The sequence below is a fragment of the Dermacentor albipictus genome, chromosome 1 (assembly GCF_038994185.2).
Source record: "Dermacentor albipictus isolate Rhodes 1998 colony chromosome 1, USDA_Dalb.pri_finalv2, whole genome shotgun sequence".
Taxonomy (NCBI): Eukaryota; Metazoa; Arthropoda; class Arachnida; order Ixodida; family Ixodidae; genus Dermacentor; species Dermacentor albipictus.
In genome coordinates, this window is record NC_091821.1 from 486,730,453 (window position 1) to 486,750,239 (window position 19,787).

Below are 19,787 nucleotides of genomic sequence, written 5' to 3' on the forward strand. Positions count from 1 at the left end.
ACAATGTGTGTAATTAACGAACTTATTTTTGTGATTCTTATCACAGCTAGGAGGAGCCTCCTTATTCGGATTAGTGAGCTTGCAAATCCACATAAGCTTCTTAGGGGCTGAAAACACTACACGAACATTCAATCGGTTGGCGATTTTCTTAAGATTATGTAAGACGGTGTGAATATAATGAATGATGCTTGTCCTAACCCGAGTAGCTGCAGGGTCATCTGCGTGCTGGTTGGCTTTTCTAAACTATCTTAGAATTCGTTCTGCTACTGACATTTGTAGGGACACGGGATAACCAGCCTGCGAAAGCCGTTCGTACTGATAGGCAAAGCTAGACGAAATACCATTGTGGCATGACTTTTTCAAATAATTATTAAGGCAAAGGTTCGCAATGCCTCTCTTGACCAACTTAGAATGAGCAGAATGAAATAGAAGAAGTGGTTTGTTAGCACGAGGTTCATAGTACCAACACAAAAAAGTCACGACATACCAACTCGCCCAAACTGCCACGCTTTTGACCATTTTGACAATAATTATGCTATCTGCTACAGAAAATTTTAAGAAAATTTGGTGAAACAGAAAAAGAGTCACCCTTTTAAGCGCTTTCAACAACACCCCCGACGCGGTATGCAAGGTAGCAGCAGCAGTGACAAAATAAAGAGGCATACGGCATGTTGACGGCAAACGTGTGATATGCGTAGTGCGCGAAACCAAGTTCCGTGAATATTGAAACTAAAAGATGAAAACAAAGAGTGCGCGCGTACAGGTTAGTCCAGTGCTTTAAAAAACACGACGTCGTCTACAAGAACATGGAGAAATAAAGGGAAAATAAAACAATCTTAAAAATCCACGGTGCTACAAGGAAACAAGATTCGAAAAACGTGGATCCCCGAAAGCAACAAATTCCGGAAAGGCACAAGGGCCCGAGGAAAATCAAGAAATTGTGGCAGAACCTATCTCACGACGACGGTTGTGTGTTATTGCACAGTTCTAAAATAGCATTTGCAACCACCCGTAAACGCATTTCCTACCTAAACAAATAGCGTCGTTCTCACTTCGCATGCTCCGAAGGTTATTCGGTTTCTGTGGTCTACGTGTGCTATGATAACGTAGTCTATTTCGGGAGTTTAACGTTCGCAATGTTTACCGACTTTAGCATTGCGGAACATGGTGGCACCCATGTCTCCTGCTTCACCGTGAATTCTCGTGATGATTAAGCACTCACACGCGTCGATCGCCAGTAATTATAGTAATGATGTTTCGTTTTTTTCTAAATGCACCTGAAAGGTTAGGTATGAGCACATAGCGCATCCATTTTCGGATATAGTTAGGCAATTCGTGCACCGGTAGGGCTCACGAGACGTGTCCGCATAGCCACAGCAGGATATCTGCTAATGGAACGTACTGGCTTCGATACGTTTGGCACGAGGCACGAGACGGCACCTTGTTTGATAACCTCGTCTTTGCGTTTGCGTTTCCGTACGGTAAACTATAAAACGAAAGAACGTGAACAGTACTGTCCGGCAAGGGTGCTTATGATTTGCGTAAGGCAGCAAACGCTATTCTAAAGCTGTGCATTATTGAACGAATATAGTGAAGCTAGTTATGCATGTGGCTTGTACTGCAGTGGGATTGCTCTTTCGCTCTTCCCTAAGAACACTACGTATAATGTAGCGCCACTGCCACGATACATGCGCATGGCATCCGAAATCCATGGTGCCCCCGGTGTGTGCGAACGCCGAGAAATGTTATGACGCGGAAACCATGATCCTCTGTCGCGCTCATAGGTCATTTTGCCGCGCTTCTCGGCCTCGAAGCGTCCCAATTTCCTTTCATGCCGCCCACCCAGCGGCACACACTCAGTGAACCAAGTTTGCCTGTAGTTCATTGAAGGACGGAATTGAAAAGCGCATTCAGGGAGCAGGTCGCTCAAGCGAGATGGTACGAGATGGCACGCTACATACACACAGGGGGCCACAACACAGGCTCTCGGCTGTATCGTACTAGACACTCGCAGAATGCCTTTTACACGCACTCAAGACAAATGCGTGAGTGCAAAGGCTGTTTTCAGTTGTTCAGAAGACGGAATTATGGTGTTACAAGTTCCTAGCTTTGAACTCTTTCCCATTATTTTTGGCGCGTTCTGCCAGCCCAAGCAACACACTCCCGTTTTGTTACTTTTGGCAAAGGCGGCCACGTTTCCGACGTACTGAAAGAAAGGTACATTTTGTTGTCGACGCCATAAAATGCGTCACATGCCTGACCCCGTAAGATCGCACATAAGCGAAACTAACTGCGTCACTGTGGCCGAGCTGTTTTTTTATATAAGAGCGTCACAAAACTAGGTGCAGCAAGCGTGCCTGAAAAGTATCCCAAAAAGTAACGAAATTAATTACAATAATCAGAGAAAGTGTCACGAACTTGTCCTATTAAGATTGAGTACACGCGAAACTAACCGCGCGCCACAGGCGACCTACTTTCCTTTAATTGCATCGCAACGCCTGTTGCGCACAACGTGCCCCAAAAACTACCCCAAAAAATACCAAAAATAATTTTCGGTGTTGTTCGCTGCAAGAAAAATCGCCACAAACATCTAGTAAACTTGAGTACACGCGAAAGTACGGCGTCACAAACCGGGTGCCGCGAGCGTGCTCAATAGCTAATGAAATAAGTTGCAGTAATCTTGGGGCATAAAGAAAGCGTCGCAAACACGTCTCAGCGCGGTTCATTAACTAAAATTAGTGGCGCCAGTGCGGCGGTGCTGTTTTCCGCTAATTCCTTCACAAGTGTCTGTTCCATTCCGTAGAAGCCAAAATTGCTTGAAATGCGTCACCGATTGTCACGAAATCTCTCACCTTGCCATAGCCTAATAGTACAGTGGTGCCGTGTAGAAGCGTAGAAAGAAAGCAAGAATACGCCAGGCGACCAACAAGTCAGGCTACATGAAACAAAGACAAGAGAGAGAGACACAGAGAACGATCGCCGAACAGGCGAAGTTCAAATGCCTACCCGGCCTCATTCGCTTCGGTGGCGTGTTTGGCAAATGACGCATGTCGCATGCATCTGGAGCGTGTGGTGTGTAGTTAGCTTTTTTTTTATTTATTGATGGTACACTGAAAGGGCGAAAGCATTACAGAGGGGAATGGAAAAACGGGAAGCATAACAATGAAATACGAAAAATCAACAATGTTACATATTAGTAATTCCTAATTCTACAATACTATGTAATACCCTGCCTAATGTTTGCAAGTACGACTTATAATGTGTCGTCCTTAGTCGTTTGCAGGTATGGCAAGTAAATGAAATACCATGCCAATAATTAGTAATTATACATTACTAATTCATTACTAATTCCTAATTTTTGTTCCTACGTGCTCGAGGAGGAAGGAGAGCGGGTGGCGTTGCGAAACGCGCTTGAAGAAATGGCGAATTCAGGCGTCGCTTTCGTTTCTCGAAACAAATAGTGCGTTGGTTGTACAGGAAAATCGACTCCATCATCGGTGCTAGCGGGCCACTGGAATTTTGTTGCTGCCTCTTGAAAAGTGCGCCACTGCTCCCGTCGTTTCCTTTCCTTCTCGCTGTGCGCGACAGCACCTACGGATGACGCAGAGAATCTAATAGTTATTAATTGTAGTATTCACACTTACTATTATTTGAAAACGTGTTTAAGCTTGAGAAGATAAAAAATACATTTTTAGATAAACATTTCCTTCATTGGAAGAAGAGAAACATTTCGTTTTGTAGTATGCTGTCTGGAAGCAGACGGCAAAGGAGGTAAGTAATCTTCCGGGGAGTTCCTCGCTGGCCGATTGGCTGCTCTCTCCGCCCCGTTCTCAGAAATTATGTATACTGCCACTTTGTTACGTTACAGCAACCGAACAGAACGCATAACGAACAATGATCTCCGATCGCGCCCTAGTCTCTCACACCATAAAAGCACATGGCTTCTCAGCGATGGTAAAATGTCCATTCTAAAGAACTCAGAAACTTGGGCAGTAAAATAAATGATTCCCTAAACAATGAAACGGAGGTAAACGACATGGACAATTTCAAGTGTAAGCAAGGTGTCATTTCAATTACAAATATCTAGCGCGAGTAAAAGTTTTATTGTAAGCGTTGTGGAAACATCAAAAAATAAAAACTTCTAATTTGTATGAGCAGGAAAGGCGGTTTCGACGCTAATAAATATAATGTGGGATTGAAAAGAAGTCACATAGCGTATCTGTGCAACATTATTGCGCTTGGCCATTAGTAGCAGATGCTTATAATTGGTGATTTGCCTTGAAGTGAAAAAAAAATAAGTTCAGATGGTAGCAATATAATATGTGAAAGCCATGGGATTTACAGACATCCGTATGTAAAATATTTAGGTGAATAGACTTCAAAAACCGACGCATTACTAATGGCAAAGCTATACGCCCACAGGGCAAGGATTTGCCAGGGGAGCCTGTCCCTTCATCAGCTTCTTTTTCTGAACTTATTTGACCTACCTTCAAATGACGACATCAATACCAGCACCTTTATCAACTTCTTTATGCGCTATGTCTGAGCACCAACAGCTACATACGCTACCGTAGTTTCATCTTTTAACAGCTAGTTGTGGTGCGCTAGAAGCCATCGAACACATTTTCTTGGAATGTCTGTGTTATAAAGACTAAATAACATGTTACTTGAGCAGAATTCAATCCAATATCATTCAACGCTATTCCAAATTTGATACGTGGTTCTCACATCAAAAATGGAGGATACGCGAAAAAAATGGTATGTTTATTCTGTTGAAAGGTATTATGGTCCTCCTTACAAGGTAGACAGCATAACATTGCATAATATTTTTGTAATGACGAAACACATTCAACATGCGTAATTGGAATTGACAGAAAAAGAGCCTATTAAAAACCGCATAAAATCTTCCCTGATATACAGGGTGCGGCAGGTATTTAAAAACACACGTTTGGTGACCCCCATCCTCTAGGTAAATAGCAGCTGCAAATACTTTTTTGTTGCAGATAACCGTGGTAGAACTTCAGCTAACTCAGCAAATAAAGGTGCACGCAGGTATTGTGTACTTGGCTACAGGAGACCCCGATTGAGAGATCGCAATATTCAGGAATGTTGCCCGATCATTCGTGTTCAAAGTTTGGGAAGAACTGCAGGATGCAAAGGGTGATGTCGACGATGTTTCACAACGAAAACGACATTGTCAGCGTTCCGACATTGTTAGGACATTGTTAGTGAATTGTTTCAGAGAAAGGTGGTGTTCCTCGGCAGAGATCTGGACGGCTTCACGAAGACGACAAAGGAACAGTCCGTTCAAAGAATAAAAAAGTGCATAAGCCCCACGAAGCTCACTAACTGTGTGCGTTCTTAGGACTGGTAGGACATTTTAGGGCGTTCATTAAAGACTTTGCAGCGATATTCAGGTGTCTTAGAAGGCTCACTCAAAAGGAAGTTCCATCTGTGTGGAACGATGAGTGCAACCGTGCATATAAAGAAGTGGTGCGCGCAATATCTTTAGATTCAACTCCTGATATTGCCCGATTTTACCAAACACTTCGAGCTCTGCAATAATGCGTCAAATTATGGCACGGGAGCGGCGCTGCGCCAAAGAGATTCAAACCAAGACCTGAGCCAGCATTTAAAGGCCGTTGGGTAATACTCCTACACTTCTTCAAAAGCGGAAGCAAATTATACAACCATGGCAAAGGAGGCCTTAGCAGTTGTGCTGGTGTTACGATACTTCAGGGGTTATTTGGAGCACCGTCTGTTCAAGCTGTTCACGGACAATTAGGCTTTGACATACCTTCTGAGCCTTACACAACCTAAAAGAAGACTGGCAAGATGGATTAGTGAAATCCAGCAGTTCATTTTTGATGTTGGCCACATTCTTGGTGTAAAGCTACGTGACGCAGTCGCGTTATCAAGATTGGATATACGGTCAATACGCAACTATCAAGATGCTCACGTCGCAAGTGTATGGGAAGACACTGAAGAGGTAAAATCAATCGATGGAAAGTTTGTTGTCCCTCAAAGCTGCATATCCAAAATATTGCGGCTCTATCACCACAGTCCACATTCAGGCGGGTATGATGGTTGTTAGCGTGCTTACTGGAAAACTGACAAACATTTCATGTGGAAGAGCATGAACGCCGATGATGAGGAATACGTCAAGGCTTGTCATCAATGTCAGACTATCAAAGCCAAGTTCCGCCCAAAAGGAAACCAGATGGTAATTCCTGTGTATTAAGATCGCCCAGTCGAAGTCATTCCTCTCAATTTCCTGAAATCAAAAAGAAAGGGGAGGGCGTGCGCCGGACCCAGCCCCTTATAGTGGTTGTGGACCAGTGCACACGAATGGTGGCAGTCAAGCCCGGAAGAGAAGATGCAAACAGTGTGCTTGCAATTATGGAAAGGGAGGCATTTAGACACACCAGGGTGACTGTCTTTGGTAATGGACCTGCATTCTGCGGCGAAATGCTCCGTGGGTGGGCAGCAGAAAAGGGTATCACTTTGAGACTTTCAGCACCATACGACCCGGAAGGAAATGGCGTAGCGGAACGCCTAATACGTGATTTGAAGATGTTCATTTCTGTATACGCAAACTTTCGTGGACGATGAAAGTGTGCTCTTGAGGCAGCGGTTAAGCATCACAATCAATCTCACGCAGCTGTAGCTGGCTGTAGCCCTCAGTTTGCTGCGTTTCAGAAGACGACGTAGCATATTGGGGAAGATTGATTTTCCAGAAAGCAGGACGTCGTCAAAGGAATATACAAACGGTTTTTATGTAGAATCCACTCCTTATTTATTACACGCAGGGGTCCTTAAGCAAACAAAATCAAATGAAAATACACTAGGTATAAATGAACGATGAACGATGAAGAGAACGATGAAGAAAATGGTGAAGAAGTACTACGACTCGCGCCGTGCAACTCCCATGCCCAACATACAACCTGGAGACATAATGCTAGTACGAAAAGGACTTGATGGTTCGCAAAATGCTTTCGCAGGCTCTTATGTGGTCCTCAAAACGGTGAAGCAGCAAGCTATAGTGAAGTGCGTGCACTTTGAAGGACCAGCAGGCGAAAGGAAAGAGAGAGAGAGAATGAAAAGGAAAGGCAGGGAGGTTAACCAGATATGAGTCTCCGGTTTGCTACCCTGCACTGGGGATGGGGGGTAGGAGTTAGAAAGATGGCAGAGGAAAACGCTAAAAAAATGAAAAAAAAGACACGCACACATGGAGGCGCACACAAAAAAAGCGTTCCAGTTAAATTCGTTCACACAGGCCGGTAGACCGTAAAAAGCGCAATAGCGCTTGCACGGCCTTCTTCTGTGACGGTAGGTCCTTTCGATGTTGTAGAATTATTTTTTCGGATAGCGGTTGGTCATCCAGTTAGTCAAGTTCGTGGCGAAGGCATGCCCTCTGGGAACTGTACTGCGGGCAGGCACACAAAATATGGCCAATTGATTCTTCAAGGCCGCAGTGGTCACAGGTTGGGCTGTCGGTCATCCCTATGCGGAATGCATAGTCTTTAGTAAAGGCAACGCCCAACCAAAGTCGATATAAAAGCGTGGCATCTCTACGGCGAAGCTGTGATGGCGCTCGATGACAGTGTGGGATCAAGTGAGTACGGTCGCGTGTTTCTTAAATGTGGCTCATTCCATTGCGACGCGGTGCACTGCCGAGCAAGTAGGCGGAGCTTCCGTGCTGCGTCAGTTCTAGAAAGAGGAATTGGGACGTGGCGCTCCTCAGTATGGGCTGAGCGGGCAGCGTGATCCACCCGTTCATTGCCGATAATCCCGCAATGACTTGGAAGCCACTGAAAGGTTATTTCGTGGCCTGCATCACTTGTATGTTGTAACATTTCTGTAATATGGAATATTAGCTTTTCGTGCGGTCCGCGTAGTAAAAGTGACAGTAGAGACTGCAGTGCCGCCTTCGAATCGCAGAATATTGTCCATTTGCGTGGTGGTTCGTCAATAATGTGCTGAAGGGCAGTAAAGAGCGCTGCGAGCTCTGCTGCCGTCGATGTTGTGGCGTGAGTCGCCTTAAATTTGATTGTTGTAGCTTTCGCTGGCATGACGATTGCCACCGCGGAGCTGCTTGGAAAAACAGATCCATCAGTGTAAATATGCGTAGAATCACAGTAGTTCTCGTACAAATGTAGTAGCGTGAGCTTTCTAAGGGCTGGCGATGATAGATCAGCTTTTTTAGAGATACCAGGTATAGCGAGGTTGATTTTTGGCTGAGCGAGGCACCATGGAGGAATCGAAGGTCTCGCAGCCAGGGTGAAACAAGCTGGCAATGATTCATTATATGCGGTTATCGTCTGGCTGAAAGACGTGTGTGGTCTGTCCGTTGTTAGGGAAGCCAGGTGGTGACGGGGAGTCCTGGCCAGATGCCTTATATGTGTCCTGAGTACTTCAATTTCAGTGTGGGTCCTGACAAGGTGGTCTCCAGCGATTGCTATCGTAGCCACTGTTGAAGCACTCTGAGGCAGGCTTAGACAGATCCGGAGCACTTGACCCTGAAGACTTTGTATTGTGCGTACATTTATTTTACCTGTGTTGCTTATTGCTGGCAAGCTGTATCGCAGAAATCCTAGAAAAAGCACCCTGTGCAGTTGCAACATGGCACTGGGCGACATTCCCCAGGTCGTGGCAGCGAAAAACTTTAGCAGGTGACAGATGCCTGGCAAAAGGAAAGTTACAACTGTAGGTACCCTGGTGCGTTACCATCCGTGGATGGATGGCCATAAAATACCTGGAGGATGTAATGTCCCGGTCAAAAGAAGAAGAGGAAGTGAAGAGAGAGAAGAAAAAGAAGATCGAATGTAAACAGTAAAAGAGTTTGTCAGTCTCAGATCGTTTATTTTACGTTATACGCTGATATAAGTCAATCGGAGAGTACTTCACGTCAGTAGTGGCTGAAAGAGTGCATAAAGAAGAAAAGTGCAGACATCCCTTATGAAAATATGAGATGAGTTTCACATGAAAGTCTGACGAGTTTTGACATCACAGCCATTAGACTTTCTGATGAGTTTCTTTGGAATTTTCTGATGTATTCCTAATGTCATTCTATAACATATTGGCCACCGTCTTTCTGTAGAACTCTTGACGAGTGCTTTTCTTGTGAGCATGAAATGTCTTCCTAATGTGCGCTCCAAAGCAGTTTTCTTGTGACTTTCTCACGTCTTCCTAGCGAATCTCTAATGAGCTTATACATTAGACTGCCGGTGCTCGTATTACTCCTATAACAAAATTGGCCACCACGTGTGGTAACATTTTCTCATGTGTCCCAATGGCAGTCAGACCTTATTTAAATATGTTACCTGTGCGTGACTATCTTTGGTGCTATATATATGCAGCCTGTATGCATGTATGTCCAGTGAAGATGCAGCACTTCTGACATGTACATGGGCCCTACATATGCTGTATGTTAGACATTACTCAACGAAAGAAATTTAACAAAAACATTTATTGGGCATATCAATGCTTCCTTAAATGCAGAAGGAGGTTAAATGAAAGGAAAACACAGTATCAGCCTGGTTACGGATGTGATATCTCCCTTTCATTTAATCTTGCTACTTATCACTGAGGAGAGGCTGTTCTTGAGGTGGAGTGTCGTCATCTTGAAGTAAGTGCATGTGTACCCTGCATGGTAGAAAGGACAGATAATTAACAAAACTTGGCAATCAACCACAGAAATACACGCTGTATCACTTGCTGCAGAACGGTCTGGAGACGTTATAGCTAGTTCTGCGAAAAATTTATGTGGTGTTGGTTCACACAAAGTTGAGGAACCACTGTGTGGCCTTTGGGTGCAGCAGTAACTACAGTAAGCAGAAATTGCTCTTGGCTGAACAAATGTGCAACATGGATCAGCTGTGGTGTGTGTACATGTCGTGAACTACTTCAGCTATATCGGTTTCCATTTGACAAAGGACAGCAGTGTCTGTGGATTGCTAGCGTGAATGAGAAATTCTCACTAATTACTTGGCATGGAAATGAGCGTAGGAGTGTTTGTGTATGGGCAACCCAATGCATACCAGAGACATCCAAGTGCCAGTCGTTATAGAATATTTGCATCAGCTACGGGCACAGTTCTCATACATTCCAAGCCTACTATGTCATGCATGTGTTGGCCTCCTGAATGATGGCATATATCCCATTCAAGAAATACACCACACCATGTCTGGGGTTTTTTATCATTTACACCCGAGCACTGCTTTCAGAGGGAGGGCACAAGTTGAAAAACAAATGCGTAGAAGCATGACAAACAAGCTTGCATAAAAATAATTTAATAAATAAGCATGGTGGTTGCTATGCCACGTCATTAGAGAGTATTCCTCTTTGTCATGCAATCATAATGAGCGTCGACTGACACACGTCCCATTTTTGGCTGTGGTATTCTTCACTGATTTTGTTGTATCAGTCGGTTGCCATAGGCGAACGAAACAGATAAACAAGCTAAATCCAGTGCACAGCTTGTCGTGTCAATGCATGGTCAAATAAGACGAGCACACTGGTCCTTTGAGTGAATTATGGTGCTCTCCTAGGCGCATGCTGAGGCACCGGCTAGTCAGCGTGCCCGATGTACATTGGACCAAATATGCACGTGATCAAAAGAGTAGCCTACATTAACCCTGAAAGATACGAGACAAATTTTGGGTATTTTTAACTAAGCAAGCCTCCAATGCCTGGGTGCCTTTGCCAATTCACTTGTGGACTGCAATGCACGTATATTTTCAGCAAAAATAAATTAGGCAGCATATGCACAACAGTCATGTTGTATGGTCTCCCTTCCCTCGCTGCGCAAATTTTGTCCTGAAAAGTTACATGAACTGATTGAATTGAAAATTGAATCGAGAAACGCAAGGAGGCAAGCGAGGCTTGCTTGGTTAAAGGTAGCACCAAATTTGTCCAGTGCGTGTCAGAGGCACTGTGCTGTATTCCTTTCACATGTGGTCAAATGTACATAGCGCAGACTGGCTGGTGCCTAAATATGTACCTGTGAGATCACCATATTTCATTCAAAAGACCAGTATGCTCGTCCGACTTGGCCATACATATCTGCAATGGGGCTTCAGGCCAGATTAGGATTGTTTATCTGTTTTCACCCATGGCTGAAAATTGGCAAGAGAAATCAGTCAGGCGCACCACATAAATAACAATAAGTGTGAGCCAGCCCCCATTATCAATGCATGAAGAAAGGCATCCTTTTTAGATTACAAGGGATAGAAATTAGTCTGTGCCTATTTAATTCTTTTTATGCAGACACCATTTACCATGATTTTATGCCTTTGAATTATAACTTCTGCCATCCCTCTCAAATTAACTGGTGCACAACACAAGTGCACATCCAGTGCTATTTTTGTTAGTCCTTCCAACAACTTAAACAGTCAGTTGTTAGCCAAGGTCATGTTGCATAGTCTCCCTTCTCTCACTGCGTAAATTTTGTCCTGAAATGTTACATGAACTGATTGGTAAATTCAAATGGACACTACAAGTTTCGCCGAGTGGACACAGCTGGTTCTCAGAAATGCACAAAAACAGTGATGGGTATCTGTTGGCATCCTGTAGTGTGTGCAAACTAGCTGTGACATTGCTGCAGTAAACACACTCACAACTGCTACAATGCCTACCAGCATGAATAAGGGCAGCTTGCAAAGAAAAGAATACGAAGAAAGTGAGAGAAAATATAGAAAGCTTACCAGAAAACACCTCACTACTTAAGTAACTGCAGCACAATGAATACTGGCCTTCCTATTTCATTTCAAGAAATTCTAGTTCATCAAATGTGTATTTGCCAGTGACAGTTCTTCTGAGAACAAGACAGACATGATTGTAAATATCAATGTTAAACAATGGTAGGCACACTGCGTGCTTAGACCTGTGACATATATGGCACACTACACTTCGAATTCTTACGTGGATAAAAACAGCACATGTGTGTATCATAAGCAGAAAGGAAAACAGGGAAATATGGGCTACAGCATAAGAAACAGTTCCAAACAAATAAAACCAAGATAAAAAGAAACATACTGTGTAATAGGCAAAAATAAAATGGACTTGCAGCCAAGCAATTGATGCGAGGAAAATACTAAACGTCAGGACATGCGACGTGTAGTTTTAACAGAACAAGATAATGTGTGCATAATATCTACAAACACAAATAAGCAGCAAGTGGAATGATGTTGCAGAAATATTTAGCCTATTTAGCAAGATGCATTAAGTAATATGTCGATACACTTATCCACTAATGATACCGAGATCCTACTTTTGTGAACACGTACACTTAAAGCATACCTGACATGTCCATCCAGATTACACGCCGTGTTGCTGCAGCCATGGCCACGGGTTATGTGGACACTGTTGTGGGTCACGGCTTCACCACTACAAAGAGAATTCTGTGTTAACTTATAGCTGTGGCACAGTAAGACTATCACATAGTGAACACATGCAAGGAGCATGTAAAAACAGTCATGAAAACAATGCATGCACTGGTGCAGGGTGGCAACAGAGCACAAAGTCAAAGTTACTGATGAATGTCACGATAACAGGGACCCCTTCAACAAGGCAAAATTTCACACGCAGGAGCAGCAGCGCATTGCATGAATGTTTGTTTACATAACGATTCTAGAGTTTCTTTCATAACTTTAAGTAACTATCCCTTGTAATGTTTACTTACGTCGAAGTTATGGCAACACCCCTTCAAAACAAACCTGTACTAGTAGCACGCTGTGATTGCTTAATTTTTTTTCCCCAATACTGCTCGTAAATCGAAAACCTTGTAAGCAGAGATTATCTACAACGTCGAATCATTTATAAGCGAGGAAACGTCATAGCAATAAGAATCGGTCAAGAGGTAGATGAGTCGTTATCATGCGACTTCAGCAGAAAAACGGGAGCTCACGCACAAGCGCGCATGATGAACACGATTATTTCTGAACGTAATCTTTCTCATCAGAAGAAAACGCTTATCAAGATTTTCAATTCTGCATTATGGCAATTAATTCGCGCAACTAAACTCTGACACCCAGCAAGCATCGGCATAGGTTTCACTGTTGTCGTGGGAGTTCTCTTTCCTACGTTCGCAAGGCACCCTATGCCCACACGAGAAGCACGCACAACACGTGTGTAGTTAGCAAGCACGGTTACTCACCTTTTGAACGGCCCGACGCGGTCGAAAAGCGCCCTCCAAGTTGCCAGTGCTTCGATGCTACTCCCAGCAGACATACCGGTGCATAGTGGACGAGCAGTGGCACGCTAACAACACGCATTATTTCTTCGCGACGTCCACCCAACTTTCCACGACAACCAGAGACAAAGGGAACGCACTCCACAGCATGAACATCGTTGGTCCACATTTCGCTGGCGCGCCACGCACACGGCGAGTTTGCAGCGAGACACAAGTTGTCTGTGGCGCTTATGCGCACGCGAACTAAGTCACATTTGGTTACAGCAAACACAAAAACACACGATCTAACAAGCACATCGTTGCAGCTCGCACACCCGACCGACTCGAAAACAGAGCGACAGGCTGATTGGATTGGATTGGATAGGAAACGGGACGGTAGGTGGCGCCACGAACAGGTCGGTTGGGGCCAGCCAATGTCTCGGCTAGCGTCATCTGAGGATTTGTGCGGCTGCCTAATTGCGCATAGCTGTTGCAAGACAAAGAGAACCAAAAATAAGTCTATATTGTAAGCTATAGCTTGGCATAGAAAGAAATTCTATAACGCATTTTCAATTTGAATCGCTTCGGCTATCTGCAGCCAGCAAAAGCATGGCCTTCGAGATCTGAAAATGTTAACCCTATAGAAAGCCGTTGCGGTGACGCTATTCGAACGATTTTCACTTCAGTTACCTCTCATAAAAACCGTGAATTACGCATTTCGCTGCTCCCCGTGCTACCTGCGCCGTCATTTCAATTTAAATAACTTCCTGCTGTCGTTCACATCAACTATATAGCCTCAGACATCGTTGACGCGATCTCCGAGCGACACATGTGCAGTGTGCGATGTTTTAGTGCCCGTTGCAACAGTGTCAGTCGGAAATCATCAAATCTGCTCGTGTGGCGCAGCTTACGCCCCTGTCGTCCGTATCTTGCTTTCGTGTTGGCGTGTTTACCAAGGTGTTTACCGTGCGCGGGTTGCACTCCTGTCGCTCGTGCCTTCCGTGTTGATCGTGCTACCCACGAAGATTCCTCGAAAAACCCACATGTCTCGGCAGCGTGCATTTGTCCTATGTGGTATATGCCAGAAGTGTGCGCTGGCGTACGATGTGCGTGCAACCAAGTACTACAGTGCGTTCCAGCAAATAGACGCTGCCGCTTACGCGCAGTTTCTTTTCCTTTTCTTTTTTTCCCCGTCGTGGTTGCTCAGTGGCTATGGTGGTATTGGGCTGCTGAGCACGAGGTCGCGGGATCGAATCCCGGCTTCGGCGGCCGCATTTCAATGGGGGCGAAATGCGAAAACACCCGTGTACTTAGATTTAGGTGCACGTTAAAGAACCCCAGGTGGTCGAAATTTCCGGAGTCCTCCACTACGGCGTGCCTCATAATCAGAAGGTGGTTTTGGCACGTAAAACCCCATAAATTTTTACGCGCAGTTTTCCATGTCATGATCATGTCAATCTGCAGAATTGTCGGTTTGCCACTTAAAGACTAGTAACACATCCGAGTAATCAAACTGCCCAGAACAAGGCATACGCTATAGTTTGGCACTGTTTACCAAATGTGATAACGGGGTAACACAATCTTACAGTGCTCTTTAAAAAGGAAAGAAAATGACGTCGTTGTTTTGTGCCTAGCCCTGATATATCGGAAGCGTTTCCAGAGTACTCGGCGCTCACGCTGTGTTATATCGTTTTCTTCATTTTTGTCTCTTAGACTGCCCCCAACGATGAATCAAAACCACTCCCAGCAAAGGCCAAGGGTCCGAGTGTCTTAATTAACTGTATCCTAATTAACGGTACCTTACTTAACATCGTCTTCATTAACACCAATGGTCATGAGTTCGACTCCCACCAAGAGTCATGGGTCCGAGTGCTTTCATCAACTATATCTTAATTAGCTGTACATTAATTAGCATCGCCTTCATTAACGACAACGTTCGTGGGCACAACTCCTACACAAGATCATGGGTTCGAGTGTTTTCATTAACTATATGTTAATTAAATATGCCTTAATTAACATAAACTTTACCAACTAAGGCCGTGGGATCGAGTGCCTTAAGTGACTATATTAATTAACAGTACCTTAATTAACATCGCCTTCATTAACAAGAAAGGTCGTGGGTTCGATTCCCACCCAAGGTACTGGGTGCGAGTGACTTGACTGTTAGATCTTAATTAACAGTGCATTAATTAGCACCATCATCATTAACAAAAGTCGTGGGTTCGAGTGCCTCAAATAACTGTATCTTAACTGTGCTCAATTAACACCGCCTTCATTAACAACAATGTTCGTGGGTTCGATTCCCACACAAGGTAATGAGTTCGAGTCACTTAATTCCTAGGTCGTAATTAACTGCGCCTTAATTAGCATCGTCATCATTAACAAAGGTCGTGGGTTCGAGTGCCTCAAATAACTGTACCTTAACTACGCCTTAATTAACAGCGCCTTCATTAACACCAAAGGTCGTGGGTACGAGTGTCTTAATTAACGACATAATAATCAGATGCACATTAATTAACATATTAATTAACATGCTTCGACTTCCACTAAGGGTAGTACGTGCGTTCGAGTGCGTTAATTAACTATATCTTCAATAACTGTCTTAATTAACGGTATCTTAACACCAAAGGTCGTGGGTTCGTAGCCTTAATTACCGCCAAAGGTAGTGGTTTTAACTCCCATGAAAGGTTGAGAGTTTGTAACCTCTTTGTACATCGAGTGCTCAGGCCGACAGTGCCGGATTTTTCGGCTCATGAGCCATTTAATGCTATCGCATTACAAAGAATTTTTCACGACTTGGCATCGTACACATTCATACGTGATGTACTTTGACATTAGCAATAACACAAAAAAGCTGTATACTCCTCTCATCAGAAATCTTAGGGTGCGTTGTCATTTGAGTCTCTGATGTACTTGTGATGCCAAAAAACATTAGACGATGCATTTCTTATGCATGTCTGATGTCACCTTAGGAACACATCACGTCCTCTACAGAAACTCATGGTTCATTTTCATAAGGGATGTAGTGTTTTACATGACAAGCCACGCACTGATACGAGAGGACAAGGTAATCGCCAAAGTTGGCGTCGGGCTCAACGCTTCTTGATCGGCCAGGCCCATGATGCCGCTGAACAAAAACTTACAAGCAGGAGCAAACCTGAACCCCGCTGAAGAAAAAAAACGAGAGACACCGACAAAAAGAAATGCTATCAATGAATAATGATTTAAGATGTTTCGTCTTCGCTACAGAAGCCTTGTTCACAATGGCGTAATGCAAAGTTCATTCACGCTTACGTATACTTCAGCACGTCACCTAAGCGGCGCATGTATGACGGGGCCAGGGTTCCCTCACTTCGATTGAGCCTGTGACGTGTTTCCTGTAACTCCAATGACTCCAAATACAGCCTCGATTTCAAGTTTCTTTCTTGGCCAATAATTGTTGTGTGTTTCTAGACAATCTTGTGGCCCGTTGCGTCCGTGTGCTCGGCAAGGGCATTCGAAACTGCTCGTTTCTTTTCTACATCGTTCTGATGCTGCCTCAGTCTTTGTCCAATGTTGCCCGATTCACCTATATTTGCGAAGTCGCAATCTGCGCAGGGTATATTGTAGACTACGCCAGGAATTGACTCTCTCGGAACCTTGTCCTTACCGCCCTCGAGTACGTGCCTCAGCTTACACGCAGGCATGTGTACCACCTCAACGTGTTAACTACGCAGAATGCAAGACAATGTTTCGCTTATCCCCTATTTACTTACGTTATTGCTGAACTTCAAGAGACATCGCATTTCAATTGCTGCTGACACTGAAAGGGCGTTCCTACAGATCAGCATCAATGAAGATGTACGATGCTGCCTCCAATCCCTCTGGTGGGAGGATGTCACAAAGATGAACTTTCACAAACGAAAGGTCGCAACGTGGCCAATGACGCGAGTGACTTTTAGAAGTTTCGAGCAGTTGCCTCTGACCTGCCACAATCATTCACCATCTTAATAAAGAAGAAGCAAGCTACTCTAGCACCGTCAAGTAAGTAAGAAATTTTATTTGTTTTGAGGATGTAATGTCAGGTGTCAAAAATGAGCAAGAAGCTGAAGTGATGCACCTCGAATCAAAATTGATTTTCGGAATTGCCTGAATTAACTTGAGGAAATGCTTCTCAAACAGTCGAGAATTGAGGAAGAGATTTGACTAAGGCACTATACCAGACAATTCAAATTAGGTCGAATTACATGGAATGATATGGGCGACAAGAAAGGGGTTTACCCGCCATGGTTGCCCAGTGGCTATGGTGTTGGGCTACTCAGCACGAGGTCGCGGGATCAAATCCCGGCCACGGCGGCCGCAATTTGACGGGGGCGAAATGCGAAAACACCCGTTTACTTAGATTAAGGTGCACGTTAAAAAGTCGCCAGGTAGTCAAACTTGCCTGAGTCCTCCACAACGGCGTGCCTCGTAATCAGACAGTGGTATTGGTACGTAAAACCCCATATTTTTTTTAAGAAAGGGGGTTAACCAAGGGGCTCGATTTTTATTAGTCATATCATAAGAAGACAACAAACACTGACACCGAGGACAACATAGGAGAAATTACTTCTGCTTAATAAATGAAATAAAGAAACAACAAATTAATGAAAATGAAAGGAGATTAAAAAAGAACTTGCCGCAGGTGGGGAACGATCCCACAACCTTCGCATTTCGCGTGCGATGCTCTACCAGCTGAGCTACCGTGGCGCCGTTCCTCATCCGCTTTCTTGGGTATTTATGTTTCCTAGTAGAACCATGGGAGTGTTGGCGAGCGCCACCACTCGCAGAGCTTGGCTTAGTAGAAGCAGGAAACGTGAATGGCATCAATGGGGATTGAAGGGTGAGTAGCTGGGGCGTTCTGTCTAGGGCTGGTGTTAGCGGCTCGCCCGGCTTGGCCGATGAGGGCCAGCTCGCTCTCCCATTATGTGCAAGCAAGTCAGGTCTCCCGCTGCATGTTTCCAGGTGTGTGCCCCTATGTGGGGGACTTAATATTTGGGGGCCGCGACATGCATTACCACGTAATGGGGTTAGGAGTGGGCCACTCTCCACAGCATGAGCCGATGTCCGCATATGGCGTGGGGTTTAAATGGCGTTGTCGGTATAGGTGTGTACGTGTTTGTTTGTAGTCCCCGCCAATCACGCGAATAACCCCCGCTAATGTTTTGGTGATGATTACTATAACTTTAGTGGGCACGTCATTGGTTTTCCCAGATGTCACGTGAGTTTCGCAGAGGTCCGTCGATAGGATTTGTCGGCGCTCGCCTGTGAAATGCGCGAGCTAGACGATCCGTCCTTTCGTTTCACTCCAGTAACGTGTGCTGCACACCACAACATGGTCGTAAACCAGGTTCCGAAATATAAAAGAGCGCGTTGGGGTTATTTCCAAAGAAATATATGCGGGAAGCTACATGCGAGTCTGTGAGCACTAAAGCTGACTCTCCTCTGTGGTCTTCATCCTTGATGGCTAGAGCGATTGCTACAGCCTCTGCCGCACTCGTTGATTTACATTTGGTAGAGGCTGTTATGGTCGATAGAAGGTTTTGCAGCCGCTATGAAGCCTCTGTTATTTTGTATTTCAGCTACGTCCGAGTAGATCGTTCCTGGATGCAAGCCGAAGCACTTTTGTAGATATTTAGCCCTTGCCTGCTTTCTAGGTTGACGATATTTAGGATTCATGTTTTTCTTTTTTTTGCTATTGGAGAGGCTATTATTCGATTTCGTATTTCCCGGGGCATTGGCGGGGTTTCCCCGGTAAGGTACAAAGGTCGCAGGGGGTACCACAAGGGCACGAGCAGGGCCCTGCTTATTATGGAGATATTGAGTCTTTGCCTTTCGATATTTTATCACCGCGGCTGTGTGCACTTCCTACGTGTTGTAGAAACCTTGGACCTCCAGTCGATGTGTGGCGGTATTCTGAAGTATCTTCAGGTTGGTTTTGTACGCTACGGGTATCAGGACGTTGATGCCTCGTGTTTCAGCGTTCGTTGGGTGGTGGTAAGGTAGGCTATACGTCACGCTGCTGATTGTGGAAGCTTGTATCAATCTGGGCATTTCGTCTGCTTCAAAGCCCTTCCTGTTGGAGGTTACCCCACGTGTCACTCGGGCTACCTGTTGTATTGTGAATTTAAGAAAGACTAGGATTGGGACCTTCACTTCTGTTACTTTGTAACCAGAGGCCCAGAATTCAGTTTTTGCACCTCCCGTATTGCTTGGTCCTTGAGCGTTGGCCGGATTTGTGTTTTTCTTCGCGTGTATTTTGCTACGATCGAATGAATCCCGATTTCTCCTGCGCGCAGCACATGCCAGGGGTGTCTAGGAAGGCTTCGACATTGTTTATTGCTTACTTTGTGCTGTTACCCTTATATCCACTTGCGCCTGTCGAGACCTATAAAAAATATCGTCAGTGTATAGTGCATGACCTAGATCTAGTATTGTCTCCAGGGACAGAGCGAGCCTTCGTATCGTCATGTTGAATAGAAATGGTGTGAAGATGGCACCCTGCCAGGTGCCTCTGCACCGTACCTATAATTCTTCCGATCGGAGTGACTCTTCACCACTGGCGGCCTTGTGCTCGTGCAGAAAAGAGCGTATCTAG

The 19,787-nt window shown here is 44.7% G+C and overlaps 1 protein-coding gene and 1 long non-coding RNA gene across 2 annotated transcripts in view; both read right to left on the reverse strand.

The window, feature by feature from the left end:
• The window catches only part of LOC135912193 (adult-specific rigid cuticular protein 15.7-like), a 49,617-nt gene extending 32,644 nt beyond the window's left edge, over window positions 1-16,973 (reverse strand). The window contains exon 1 of the mRNA XM_065444577.1: window positions 16,927-16,973. Coding sequence (XP_065300649.1) covers window positions 16,927-16,956 — 30 coding nt within the window. The 5' untranslated portion in view covers window positions 16,957-16,973. The remainder of the gene's footprint in view (window positions 1-16,926) is intronic.
• Window positions 9,451-13,538, reverse strand: LOC135912191 (uncharacterized). Its single transcript, XR_010567580.2, has 3 exons — window positions 13,157-13,538; window positions 12,301-12,387; window positions 9,451-9,645 (listed from the first exon to the last, which is right to left on the reverse strand). It is a non-coding gene; the product is annotated as an uncharacterized lncRNA (long non-coding RNA).
• Window positions 16,974-19,787: the final 2,814 nt, after the last annotated feature.